This window comes from Olea europaea, unplaced genomic scaffold (assembly GCF_002742605.1).
Source record: "Olea europaea var. sylvestris unplaced genomic scaffold, O_europaea_v1 scaffold1911, whole genome shotgun sequence".
Lineage (NCBI taxonomy): Eukaryota > Viridiplantae > Streptophyta > Magnoliopsida > Lamiales > Oleaceae > Olea > Olea europaea.
In genome coordinates, this window is record NW_019236924.1 from 105,501 (window position 1) to 118,080 (window position 12,580).

General features: G+C 38.1%; 1 protein-coding gene and 1 pseudogene across 1 annotated transcript; both read left to right on the forward strand.

Moving 5' to 3' along the window:
- Window positions 1-2,086: 2,086 nt before the first annotated feature.
- Window positions 2,087-4,546, forward strand: LOC111378972 (ADP-ribosylation factor 1-like; the record flags this gene model as incomplete). The annotated part of the gene is made up of 4 exons (XM_023002278.1): window positions 2,087-2,326; window positions 3,382-3,429; window positions 3,666-3,796; window positions 4,267-4,546. Coding segments are annotated over 4 exons (453 nt in total), but the record flags the coding sequence as incomplete, so codon positions are not given.
- Window positions 4,547-7,518: 2,972 nt separating this feature from the next.
- On the forward strand, window positions 7,519-10,491 carry LOC111378973 (annotated as a pseudogene).
- The last annotated feature ends 2,089 nt before the right edge of the window (window positions 10,492-12,580 follow it).

The window sequence follows — 12,580 nt, forward strand, 5'->3', positions numbered from 1 at the left end:
TTAGCCCTTCTTCTCCTTTTAATGTAACAGTGCTATTCCCCAGAGGCATTTTCATCTTCAATGACTTCCAGTTAACTTGAACCCTGCCAAAGGTGCTAAGCTATTGCATTCCCAGTATTATATCCAAGCTGCCCAAGTCTATAGGTAAATAGTCCTCCACCACTAATACGGACTGCATGTATAATCCTACTCCCCTACATTTCCCTTTTCCTTTAACTACCATACCAGTACCCACTTGTACCCTATATCCATTGGTCTTTGTTATTGGTAGATTGAGCTTCCTAATCAATTCCCACAACATGAAGTTGTGCGTAGCACCGGAGTCAATCAGTATCACTACATCCTGCCCTTCCACGGTACCTCTCACCTTCATAGTCTTACGTGAGGTCAACCCAACAACAGAGTTCATCGATAACTCTACACCCTCAGTTCGTTACAATCCGCGATCTCCTCGGAGCACTCCCCTCTTGCCTCGTATTGTTCTTCTTCGTCTTCTACCAACAACACTTGTAGTTCCCTGTTGCAGCACTTATGCCCGATATTGAACTTCTCATCGCATCGAAAACATAAGCCCTTGTCCTTTTTTGCTTGAATCTCAGCCTGGGACAACCTGTTGAACCCAACAGTGGTGCTTGCCGAATTCATTCCTCCACCTTTGCCCTGCACATTCGTTCCCTTACTCATGCTCTAGGAACTGTCCAATGCTCGACCCTCACCGGAATTGGAGTAGTTACACTCCTGATTCGTGGTCGCTCCCGTTCCTTCACTTTGTTGATCCTATTGTTCCTACCCTCCACCCATTGTGCCATATTGATGATTTCTGAAAATCTTGCCGGTCTTGCCATTAACACCTCTGCCTGCACTTCCTCTTCTAGCCCGTTAATGAAGACCCTTTCTAGTGTGTCCTCACTTACATTCTTCAGGGGTGCCGACATCACTTCAAACTTTTCCCTATACTCTGCAACAGTTCCTGTCTGCCTGATCGTAAGGAACCGTTGGTGCAAGGTTCCATGCTGGGTATCTCGAAACCTTTCCTAAGTTCCACCCAACTTCGTATAGGCCGCCTTCCATCTTCCCATTGGAATCAGGATAGAGCACTTCCTTCCATACACACCCCAGCTGCCACCACTTTCTCAGCATCCGTTAGCTTATTCATGCTGAAATACCTTTCAGTCTTGAATATCCACGAGTCCGGATCGACCCCATTGAATAGTGGTAATTCCAGCTTCAGAAAGTTACCTTTAGGAGCGGGAACGGCTATCTTTTCAGTGGCTCTGGGCTCTGGTTCAGTAATTTCAGTGATAGAGGCAGTCGATTTCATTTCGCTTCTTTCCTCTGTCATGCTAGAGGATTCCTGTTGTATCCCCTTGATCGTCTTTGCTATCATTTGAAGCCCCTCGTTCAATTCCTTCCGGCCCAATGCAGGCTTCGATCTTTTCATTCAATTTGCCAAGCTCCATACCCAGTCTCGCGTTCAAGTGTTCCAAGTCTCCCTTCAATTCGACCACGGAAGTATCCAAGGGTGGAATCTGTGCTACTGCATTCTCCAATGCCTCGATTCGGTTGTCCATCCTGGTAACCGGCATTCGCTCCCCAGAATCTCAGGTGCTCTGATACCAAATGATAGGACCTGCTTAGACTGAGAAAATTAACTTGCCCAGATGCAACAAATTCAGTTGAATTAGACCTCACACAATCAGAATTTAAGAAGAATTTATTTGATTGAACAAGAAACTGAACAACGGACTAAATTGAAAAGAAATAACAAGGCAGGTTTCGAGAGTCGCCTCTCTTCAAATGATTCAGACCTTTCCTCTTTTCTGAATGAATATTCAAGCACTCTCCTACACTATTTATAGGCTCATAACAACCGTGACTCAATAGATCTAACGAGTAATATTCCCTTTAACTTCCTTCCACGCTCTTCTTGTGATGTTGTTGATAAGTGAACCGTATGGGAGGCTTATCATAGTGCATGTCAAAATTATATTCCTTGACAGTAGTTCAACCATTTTCCCAGAGGAGGATGCTTGTGTTCTTATCATCTCATCCTTGCTTTAACAAAGTCTGCATAGTGCCAGAATAATTGGGAATTTTTCTATCACCACCTCTTTGTGAGGGACTTGAAGACTTCTCTCTTGATTATTTTACTCTCATTAATTGCTATTTCTACATCTATGTCAACAGTTCACCAATATGTGTTTTTCTGCTCAGGCCATATTGGAGGTGCTACTTTCCCAATACTCAAGCCATAATCTATGTGGTTGATTCAAGTGATACTGATAGGCTGGTGGTTGCCAAAGAGGAATTTCACGCAATATTGGAGGTTCGGTCACTTTTATTGTTTCTATCTTTAATAAATCTTTCAACTGAAAGGTGGTTGAAGTTTTGGGATATTGCATTTTTTTGTGTTACATTTCAAGGGTATTTGATAATGGTAGCTTAACAGATAAGCTGAAGTATAACAGAGCATGCTGTGCATATTTATCTTATGCGCATTCATTATGATTGGACCTTGGAAGCCAATGGAAAACTGCGAGAAAGAAAAGTAGGGCATATTTAAGGTAGTCGCATCCATATTACAATGCATTTCCAATGTCAATATGGGACCTGCATGAGAAATGATGAAAAGTCTGATTGAATTATCAAATCACAACAGAAATCATGGCTGTCCTACCTTCTTGAATGCTTTTATCCTGCATAAGGTAGCTGCATTTTTTTAGATGCGCTTCATACCAAAATAAGAGGGAAAATCTTCTATCATGTTGCTAGTTCTAAAGCCACATACCTGTCTTCCTTTATCCTCTTGTTCTTGCCTTGCTGTTCCTGTGTCCATTTTTATTATCAACTTACAGACCATTTTGTCCTTTTTGATTTTCTAATTGAATAGTATCATTTAGATAATTATTTTTTAGTGTTTGGAGAAACATGTGATGTGAACTAGAAGGTTTAGAAATTTCAGGAGTGCATAGAGCAATAAACAATATTAAAAATTGCTCTATAGGCAGTGGGGTTCCCCCAACCCTCCATCCACCCAGCTCTTTTGATCCCGAGTTCATCAAACAGTTTATAGGCTCAAAAGACCTGCTATATAACTTAGCATTCACAGCTACCCATCAATATATCCAAAATATCAGCTCAGAATCTTTGTGACTTACGAGGTTACCTACTTTGGAAAATAAAGAAAACTGAAGATGTCTCTCAGCCTTCCAAAATTGACATCTGTTTGATAAAAGAAAATGTGAAGGTCTTTTTTCACTTTGGCCATTCCAAAAGGAAAACAATTGCCAGTATAGTGTTGTGTCACAAGTTTTTGATTCCTCGCTTGCCTTTGTTGCTCTCAACCCTAACAGTAGCTTAAAATACGATGTGCTCTTGCAGGAGGAAGAGTTAAAAGGTGCTGTTGTCCTCATATATGCAAATAAGCAGGTTTGTGTTATTACCCTCTTGCTCTCTCTGAAAGAATTAATTAGCTTGTCTTTAATGTATTCTAAAAGGCACTATAGTATGTTGAAGATCTTTCTGATTCTTTAGACTTCTGTTTCAAACCATTCCAGTCGCACCTTCCAAAACCCTCTGGACCCAGGTCCACCAGCATCATCACATCACATGAACACATTTAGTGACACAAACAATTGGGATCACATTTGTTGCCTTATTTGCAGGATCTTCCTGGTGCACTTGATGATGCTGCAGTGACTGAGGCCTTGGAGTTGCACAAGATTAAAAACCGCCAATGGGCTATTTTCAAAACGTCTGCCATAAAAGGAGAAGGGCTGTTTGAGGGCTTGGACTGGTAAAGCTCAGCTAATTGATCTTATAGATATCATACCCTTTTTTATCCATTTATTCTTAGTACTTTGAATCCTGCACTTTTACTTTCATACCTCTTCTTATAATGGTAATCGGACTGACATCTTCTGTCTGGATAAGTTCATATCCTGATCCCACTATCTCTAAGCATTTTCATTTTTTGAAAAACCGAGTGTAAAAGTAAATAAAAGAAAATAAGAAATGGAACTCATTGTTTGACTCGCTCGACTGAAGTTGTATGGTGTTATTAATAAAATTATGAGTTATATCGTAATCATCAATCTGCTCAAGTTGTAAAGAGTATTCTATTGTAACTTTTTTCTGGGTACATTATCTCTATCCTTCTCTTTTTGATGGAAGAATGCATCTCTTTAGAAGTTCATGCTGTAAATGTCAGTCGCTGTTGAATACTACTTCGCTTATCTCTCTTCTTACTTCATGTCTGTTAAATAGGTTGAGTAATACACTTAAATCTGGAGGTGGCTAGACAAGGGATGGATGATTGCTGTGATGTGGTCGAGGCTGAAAATCTGACTGTTACCGGTATGTTTTGTGTTAGAGATTCCATTCATTGGCTTTCTTCTTGTTACACTTTCTTAACCAGACAGTGGATATAGAATTTAAATTTCAGTAATATGATATATAAATTTGCTCAACAATCTGTAACTTCGTTTTTACCAGATTGGTTTTGCCCCATTTGTTGTTATACATGGTGTTAACTGGTGTTTGTTTATGAATCTGGTAGATTAGGAGTATGTCCAATAAAATCAAAATTTTCCTGTCAGTGAAGTGTCTTAAACAAGAGATAAGGAGAATAATTTGTCAGATTTTCATGTTCAATACAAAATTTGGCAAAAAACTCAAGAAGAAATTCATAAATTTTAGCACTCCTACCCTACACTAACATATAAATGTCTATGTTTGTGAAAATTTTGTTTGGTCTAACATTCTTGTGCTATAATTGAGGCTTGGAAATACAAAAATATTGTATGTATTTTTAAAAAAGATTAAGCTAGTAATTATTAGAATAATACGGCTATATTTTAATTCTTGTGCTTTTGGACAAATATATATTTTATATCATACGTGGGAAAAATTGTATTAAATCTATGATTATCTGAGTTAGTATTATTATTATTATTATTATTTTTCACCATATTGTAGATAAATAATAAAGTGTGAGCAAAGTATTGTTTTCACGAGGATTTTGTTTTTAACGTTGATTCAACTAAAACTAACTTTAATCAAATTCATGAATTTCAGCAATTTTTATTTTTTTTAACTATGATTTCTAAATTAGCAAAATAAGCATATAAAAGCGATTTGATAAGCCTTGGAGAACAACACAATATAATGAAGCGTTCAGGATTGGGAATTCAGCTCTTTTTTTCCCACTTTTAACCTCAATTCCCTCATCGATAGTGCAGAATTTGATGATTAATTTTTCAAATGGGTTCAATAATCTTTACCAAGCCGAATGAAATTAATTTTTACATGCGACCTTACGTTAGCTCTATGAATGATGTGAATATGCAAAAATGCTTGAAGAAACAAGAATATTCAAATAATGACTGCATAAAGTAAGTGTATATCTCTACCATATATCGAGCTTTATACGATAATCTCAATGTGCTAAACCTATTATTTGACCCCTTGGAAGCAAATAAATTGCAAAATCAACTCAATCAGTGATCAAACTTTGAAGATAATTAAATACGTAATAATCATTGGTCAAAAATGAAGTTTCATTGTCATTTTAGTATATAGTGGAGAATTATTCGAACATTCTTAGCAATAAGTAATAACTATGAATTACTTTCAATCTTGAAACTATTTTCTCGTTATATGCAAATATTAATTATGTTCGGGTTAATGTCAAATGTCTAATCCCATCTCTATTTTAAAAAGTTAATATAGAGAGTATTTTGAAACTTCTTTTAAGAATAAACTCTTTAAAATAGAGAGCATTTTGTATTTAAAATCTTTTAGATGTGCTCTAAATTGGTTGTTTGCCGTTTAAGAGTTTTTCTTTGGAATTGGATAGTTCAATCATCCGTACAGACTTTTATTTAGAATTTCATCCCATTGTACAATAGAGCTAACATAAATAATAATAATAATAACGTTTGCCTAGTTAGTAATTGAAAATTTCAAAAAATAAAATAAAATGATTAGCTCCTTCAATAACATAATTTCAATCAGAAAAATAAATTAATATTTTATTTTAAACTTCGTGGATACAAATAAATTTATAACGTCACATAAACTACTGCTTAATTATTTTATATTCATAAATGAAAAAATGTCAATTACAAAGCAGTAGTAATCTTCGGTTGTAAGAGGATTGATGAAATATGAGGTTGTAGAGATTTCCGCGTGATAAAATGCTTATTGGGCCTCACAATTAATCTATGTAAATTAGGAGGGTCCTTTAAATGGGCAAGTAGAACATTATTATGGGCCTTCAGATGTTACTCAGACCAGAGTCAATGGGATTTGTAACACGCCATATTAGTTATGAGTGTAAGCGATTCGATTTGGTCGATTTTTTATACATATTTTAAAATTCAAATCAAATTTTTTAAAATTTGTGAAATTTTCTTAGTGCTAAAACTAACGATATTGTCCTATTTTAAATCACAATTTGACTATATATATATATTTATTCATTTTATAGTTATAGTTCATTGATTATAAAATATATGTTTATTTTTTAATAACAAAAAACTACGTGCATGTTTGATAGCAGTTTTTCACCAAAAAAAATTAATTTTTTTGACAGTTATTTTAGTTCAGCTATTATTTTTGACTTCTTCACTCACGAGTGAGACTATTTTTCTCTCTAACGATAAAAATATCAATTATCATAATCACTACCCAACAAGCCTATATAAATGTGTGTGCACGCGCGTTATGCCCTTGGGCGCGACGTGCAAGGCATTGTAGTAAGTGCTCGTGACTGTGACCATCACCGCATTGTGGACTCTGGCGGCACGTTCCGACTCCCTGCCAATGCAGGCTTCCCGTGTGTGCCATGACTGAATCCATCTCGGTCTTCTCTGCTTCGTTTCCTCGCTTGCCTCCCGTCGAGGGATAAGCAAAACGTGGGCACCAAAAAAACATTGTTCCACGCGTGCGATGCCCTTCGGGCCCGGCGTGTTGGGCAATGTAGTAGGTGCACGCAATCATGATCGTCGTTGCACGACAAAATTCGATTGGTTTCTCGATAATTTGTAACTGTGCATAGTGGGACATGCTTGGGCTTAGCACGTCGCTTGTTTGTGAACTTTTGGGTTGGCGAACATGCGGTGCGCTTTACTTGGGCATCGTATACGTAAAGCACGTGAGTTGCAATTAGCGTGTTCGAGTACGTTGAATCCGTGCTCGGGCAGCGATAACGTCCTCTTCATGCATGTTCATTGGGTGGTCGATTCTCGGGTTCGATCATCTCATTCTCGGTTCCCTGTGCTGCATACCAGTTGCGATAGTATTCGTTGCCTGAAACGACCCTATTTTGCCGGACGTCGGGAGTAACATCCGTGGACGATGGTGAACCAAAAAGCGTACATCGTATTCCACCATGTTCGCAATAAAAAAGTGCGGGACTCGGGCCACGACGGCGTGCTCGAATTTTGGATGCAAAATACTGAGGGGGTACGAGAACGTGGATCCTTCGATTACCCCCGAACAAGCGTTCTACGCTCCATGCGAATGATGTTCTTCCTCGCCTCGGACCTTCGTCTGTGCGATGTCGACATCGAAGAGGAATGCTACCTGGTTGATCTTGCCTGTAGTCATTGCTTGTCTCAAAGACGAAGCTATGCATGTGTAAGTATGAATTAATTCAGACTGTGAAACAGCGAATAACTCATTAAATCAGTTATAGTTTGTTTGATGATACTTGCTACTCGGATGACCGTAGTAATTCTAGAGCTAATACGTGCAACAAACCCCGACTTTCGGAAGGGATGCATTTATTAGATAAAAGGTCGATGCGAGCTTCGTTCATTGACGTGACGATTCATGATAACTCGACGGATCGCACGGCCCTCATGCCAGCGACGTATCATTCAAATTTCTGCCCTATCAACTTTCGATGGTAGGATGGTGGCCTACTATGGTGGTAATGGGTGATGGAGAATTAAGGTACGATTTCGGAGAAGGGGCCTGATAAACGGCTACCGCACCCAAGGAAGGTAGGAGGCGTGCAAATTACCCAATCATGACACGAGGAGGTAGTGACATTAAATAATAATACCGGGCTTTGAGAGTTTGGTAATTGGAATTAGTACAATCTAAATCCCTTAACGAGGATCCATTGGAGGGCAAGTCTGATGCCAGCAGTCGCAATAATTCCAACTCCAATAGCATATATTTAAGTTGTTGCAGTTAAAAAGCTCATAGTTGGACCTTGGGTTGGGTCGGTTGGTCTGCTTATGATGTGCACCAGTCGTCTCGTCCCTTCTGTTGACGATGCGCTTCTGACCTTAATTGGTTGGGTCGTGTCTCCGGCGCTGTTACTTTGAAGAAATTAGAGTGCTCAAAGCAAGTCTACGCTCTGGATACATTAGTATGGGATAACATTATAGGATTTCGGTTCTATTACATTGGCCTTCAGGATCGAAGTAATGATTAATAGGGTCAGTCGAAGACATTTGTATTTTATAATCAGAGGTGAAATTCTTAGATTTATGAAAGATGAACAACTGCGAAATCATTTGCTAATGATGTTTTCATTAATCAAGAACAAAAGTTGGGGGCTCGAAGACAATTAGATGCCGTCCTAGTATCAACCATAAATGCTGCCGACTAGGGATTGATGGATGTTGCTTATGGGACTCTGCATGGGACCTTAAAGGGAATCAAAGTTTTTGGGTTCTGGAAGGAGTATGGTTGCAAGACAGAAATTTAAAGGAATTGATGGAAGGACAACACTAGGAGTGGAGCCTGCGGCTTAATTTGACTCAATATGGGGAAATTTACCAAGTTCAGACATAGTAAAGATTGACAGACTGAGAGCTCTTTCTATTTACTATTATTATTTTTTTGATCGGTAAATGTGAATTTCTATAGATCAAAAACCATATACAAGTAAGCCAGGCATACTCGAGATATCACATGAAAGAACAAAACAATACCACAAGGCATACTCGTGGCAAAAAGATACAAGATGATGAAAACACTAATAAACCCCAGCAGCAAGAGAATCAAAACATTCGGATACAAAACGAACATAACTTTGTATACGTGTGTTTTGATTTTCCTAACAATGGATTCAACTTGCACTTTCGTACCATAAAAAACACAACAATTCCTAGCCATCCAAATGTAGTAGACAGTAGTAGCAAAAGCAATTCGTTTAGCACGGCTCGGCCAACTCATCCCCCGTACTTCTTTTTTCAACCATTTAAAAGAGCTCAGCAAAGTAGACATGGACCGCCTTAATACCCAACCAAAATCTGATCTGTTTCCATACTTCGGAAGTGACCCGGCATCGAAAAAACAAGTGCTGGACAGATTCGTCCAGCACCTCACACAGTGAGCAGATTCGGTCCATCTCCAAGTGCAATAGCTTGTCCCTTGTCTGGAGCTTAGAATGGGCAGCTAACCATAAAATAAACGCGTGTTTGGGAGTGATGGAACCATCCTAAACCGTTCTGGACCAAAGAAGAAGTCCCCCCTTCAACCTGAAGAAATCATAAGCTGCTGAAGTAGAAAAAATTCCAGAATCTATCCAGCTACACAATCTGTCCAATGCTGAAATTCCGTCATTTTGGGCAGCAATAATGCTGTCCCGAATGTCGACCAGCTTCTTAATGAGTGGGGAGTCTTATTTCTTCACACTATACACCCAAAAATCCGTCCCTTGAAGGTAGACTTCATTGATCCATTTAATCCAAAGTGAGTCCTTCTTACAATGGATATTCCAAAGTGTTTTAGAAAGGAGTGCTGAATTCCAACATTTCAAGTCCCTAAAACCGAGCCCCCCCTCAACCTTAGGGAGGCAAATAGTGTTCCAAGCAACCAAACGTTTCTAAAAAAGGTTAAACCCTAACCTTAAGGGTTCCCCACCACCCCTGCCCTGGAGTATCGTGAGGGAGGTAAATCGCAGGTTATGCCTCCAAGGGTACAGGGTGGAAGGCTGCTTGTATACTTGCATTTACCCAAGAGCCAAATCCATATTTCAGGATTCCAACCCTTGACGCAGCAGCCTCAAGCAAAGCTGGATTTCTCCACCCTCCCCTTTCTAAAAAAAAAAGGTTGAACCCCAACCTTAAGGGTCCTCACCGACCCTGCCCTGGGCCATCGTGGAGGAGGTAAATCGCAGGATGTGCCTCCCATGAGTCAGGGTGGAGAGCACATGGATAGGCCAAGGCTGTTAACCCATAGGGTAACTCCCGCTTGCAACAAAGCCAATTCCACCTTGCGGGGAATCGAACTCTGCATACTGCCGCGCTGAGCCCTATCCGCCCTCCCCTTTGCCACTGGGAGATATGCCCTGGGGGCTTCTCCACCCTCCCCTTTCTAGATTCTATGGGTGGTGGTGCATAACCATTCTTAGTTGGTAGAGCGATTTATCTGATTAATTCCGTTAATGAACGAGACCTCAGCCTACTAACTAGCTATGCAAAGGTACCCCTTCGCGGCCAACTTCTTAGAGGAACTACGGCCTTTTAGGCTGTGGAAGTTTGAGACAATAACAAGTCTATGATGCAGCAGCGATCTATAACTTTTTCATTTTTTGTAGACTTTATTCTAACCTTCATTTTGTACCAGAGAAGGTTCCTAACCTTTCATAAATATGTACCTGAGATTCATCTGTACGAAAACCATCCAAGATATCGTCAGTTGACTGGAAAAATTAAGGAATTAACATCCAATAAAATCATCCAAAACACTGTCTAAAAAGGTATCAATATCCAATAAAACTGTCACAGTAACAGATAGTTCAAGAAATTTTCTTGGTCAACTGACAATATTTTGGATGGTTTCCGTCCAGATGGATCTCAGGTGCAAATTTATGAAAGGTTAGGGATTTTCGCTAATACAAAATAAAGGTTAAGGTAAAGTCAGTAAAAGACGAAAAAGTGTTAGAGATTGCTGCTGTAATTTTCCATATATATACACACACACATATACAGACGCGCAAATATCAAGAAAACCAAAGAAAAGTCATAAAAAACATCGATACTGTCGTCTCCTTTCTACTAGGTTTTTTGTTCTTTTTCCTCATTTTCTTAAATCATTTTACTTTTAGAAAACGTGTTTTAAACAAATACTTTGATTTTTAACAGTCAAAGTGACAGTTTATTCATGTTAGTATTGCTACATGCCTGCCTAAGTTATATTATATAATTTTGACTGTAGCTTTCTGTATCTTTAAATTCTAATTAATCTTACCTATGTGCAAAGTCGTCTCATTATTAATATACTATTAAAATTTTTCTTCATTCTTATTTATTTATATAAAAATTTCAAAAGCTACATGTCTAGTTAGATAATTTTGACTCTGGCTTTTTGTACGATAAAAATCTAATTAATCTTACCTATGTACAAAGTCTTAAACACGTCATCTATTATATTTTTTTTTAAATAAAAAGTTTGGAGTTCTTTAATTCCTTCAATATAGTGATTTCACATTTCTAATTGAAGGAACCGAACAAGACCAAATCAGAACCCGTCGGCTCAATTTCTTAACGATAAGTCTATGTGTACAGACCTATTGTTCACAGAACAATTACAAAACACTCACATGGGGCCCGAACCCCTACCTATACAACAAGAATGATTCATTTCTTAATTATAAGTGGAATCAATAGTTTCATTTTATAAGACAATACAGATTTGGTTCGATTTTTAATTGTCAAAGAGTTCTATTAGAAACCAGATTGAATGCAAAATCATGTCCACTTGGGGCCACTTCTATGAATTTATAATAATTTGAAAAATTATTATTTATCCATATATAAAATTTGAATAAAATTAATTACATTATTCCTATAAAAATCCTGCGGAGCGTGTGATATCATGTATCAGGTGCCATTCTTTAATTTATTCAATTTAATGAATTTAAGGATTCTAATTGAAGGAAACAAACAAGACCAAACCATAACCGGTCGGTTCGATTCCGAGATTCAACCAATGATTTTATTTATAGGAATTAACTAAGTTTGGTTCCATTTCTTAAAAATCACATAATCCTATTCAAAACCAGATCATCCACTTCTATTATTTAATAAGAACTTGGGGAATTAGCATTTATCCTATATCATAGAAAAATTGAATAAAATTAATTACTACATTCATATTAAAATCCAACGAAGCGTGTGATATCATATCTCATGTGAAAGTTTTCAATTTATTCAATGCAATGAATTCAAGAACTCTAATTTAAGAAATCGAGTGACACCAAATCAGAATTGATTAACTCAATTTCATTTTTTATTCAACCGTGCTGCAAGACTCGCGTGACTGATCGTGCACACACATGGGGGTTAGGATTATTTTATCCACACGGGATCCACGCATTCCATGTGAGGGCATGATCATCGAGGGTGTCATCCATGCCGGTCGAGTGGCATTACTCTATACTGTAATACTAGGTTTGGTCCGATTCCTTAAGAGCTAGATAATTCTATTCAGTAAATCAGATCGAACAACAGATCATGTCTGCTTCTATTATTTTATAAGAATTTGAGGAATATATTAGAAAATCCATCGAAACATGTGGTATAATATCTCATTTGCTGAATATCACGGTGGCATG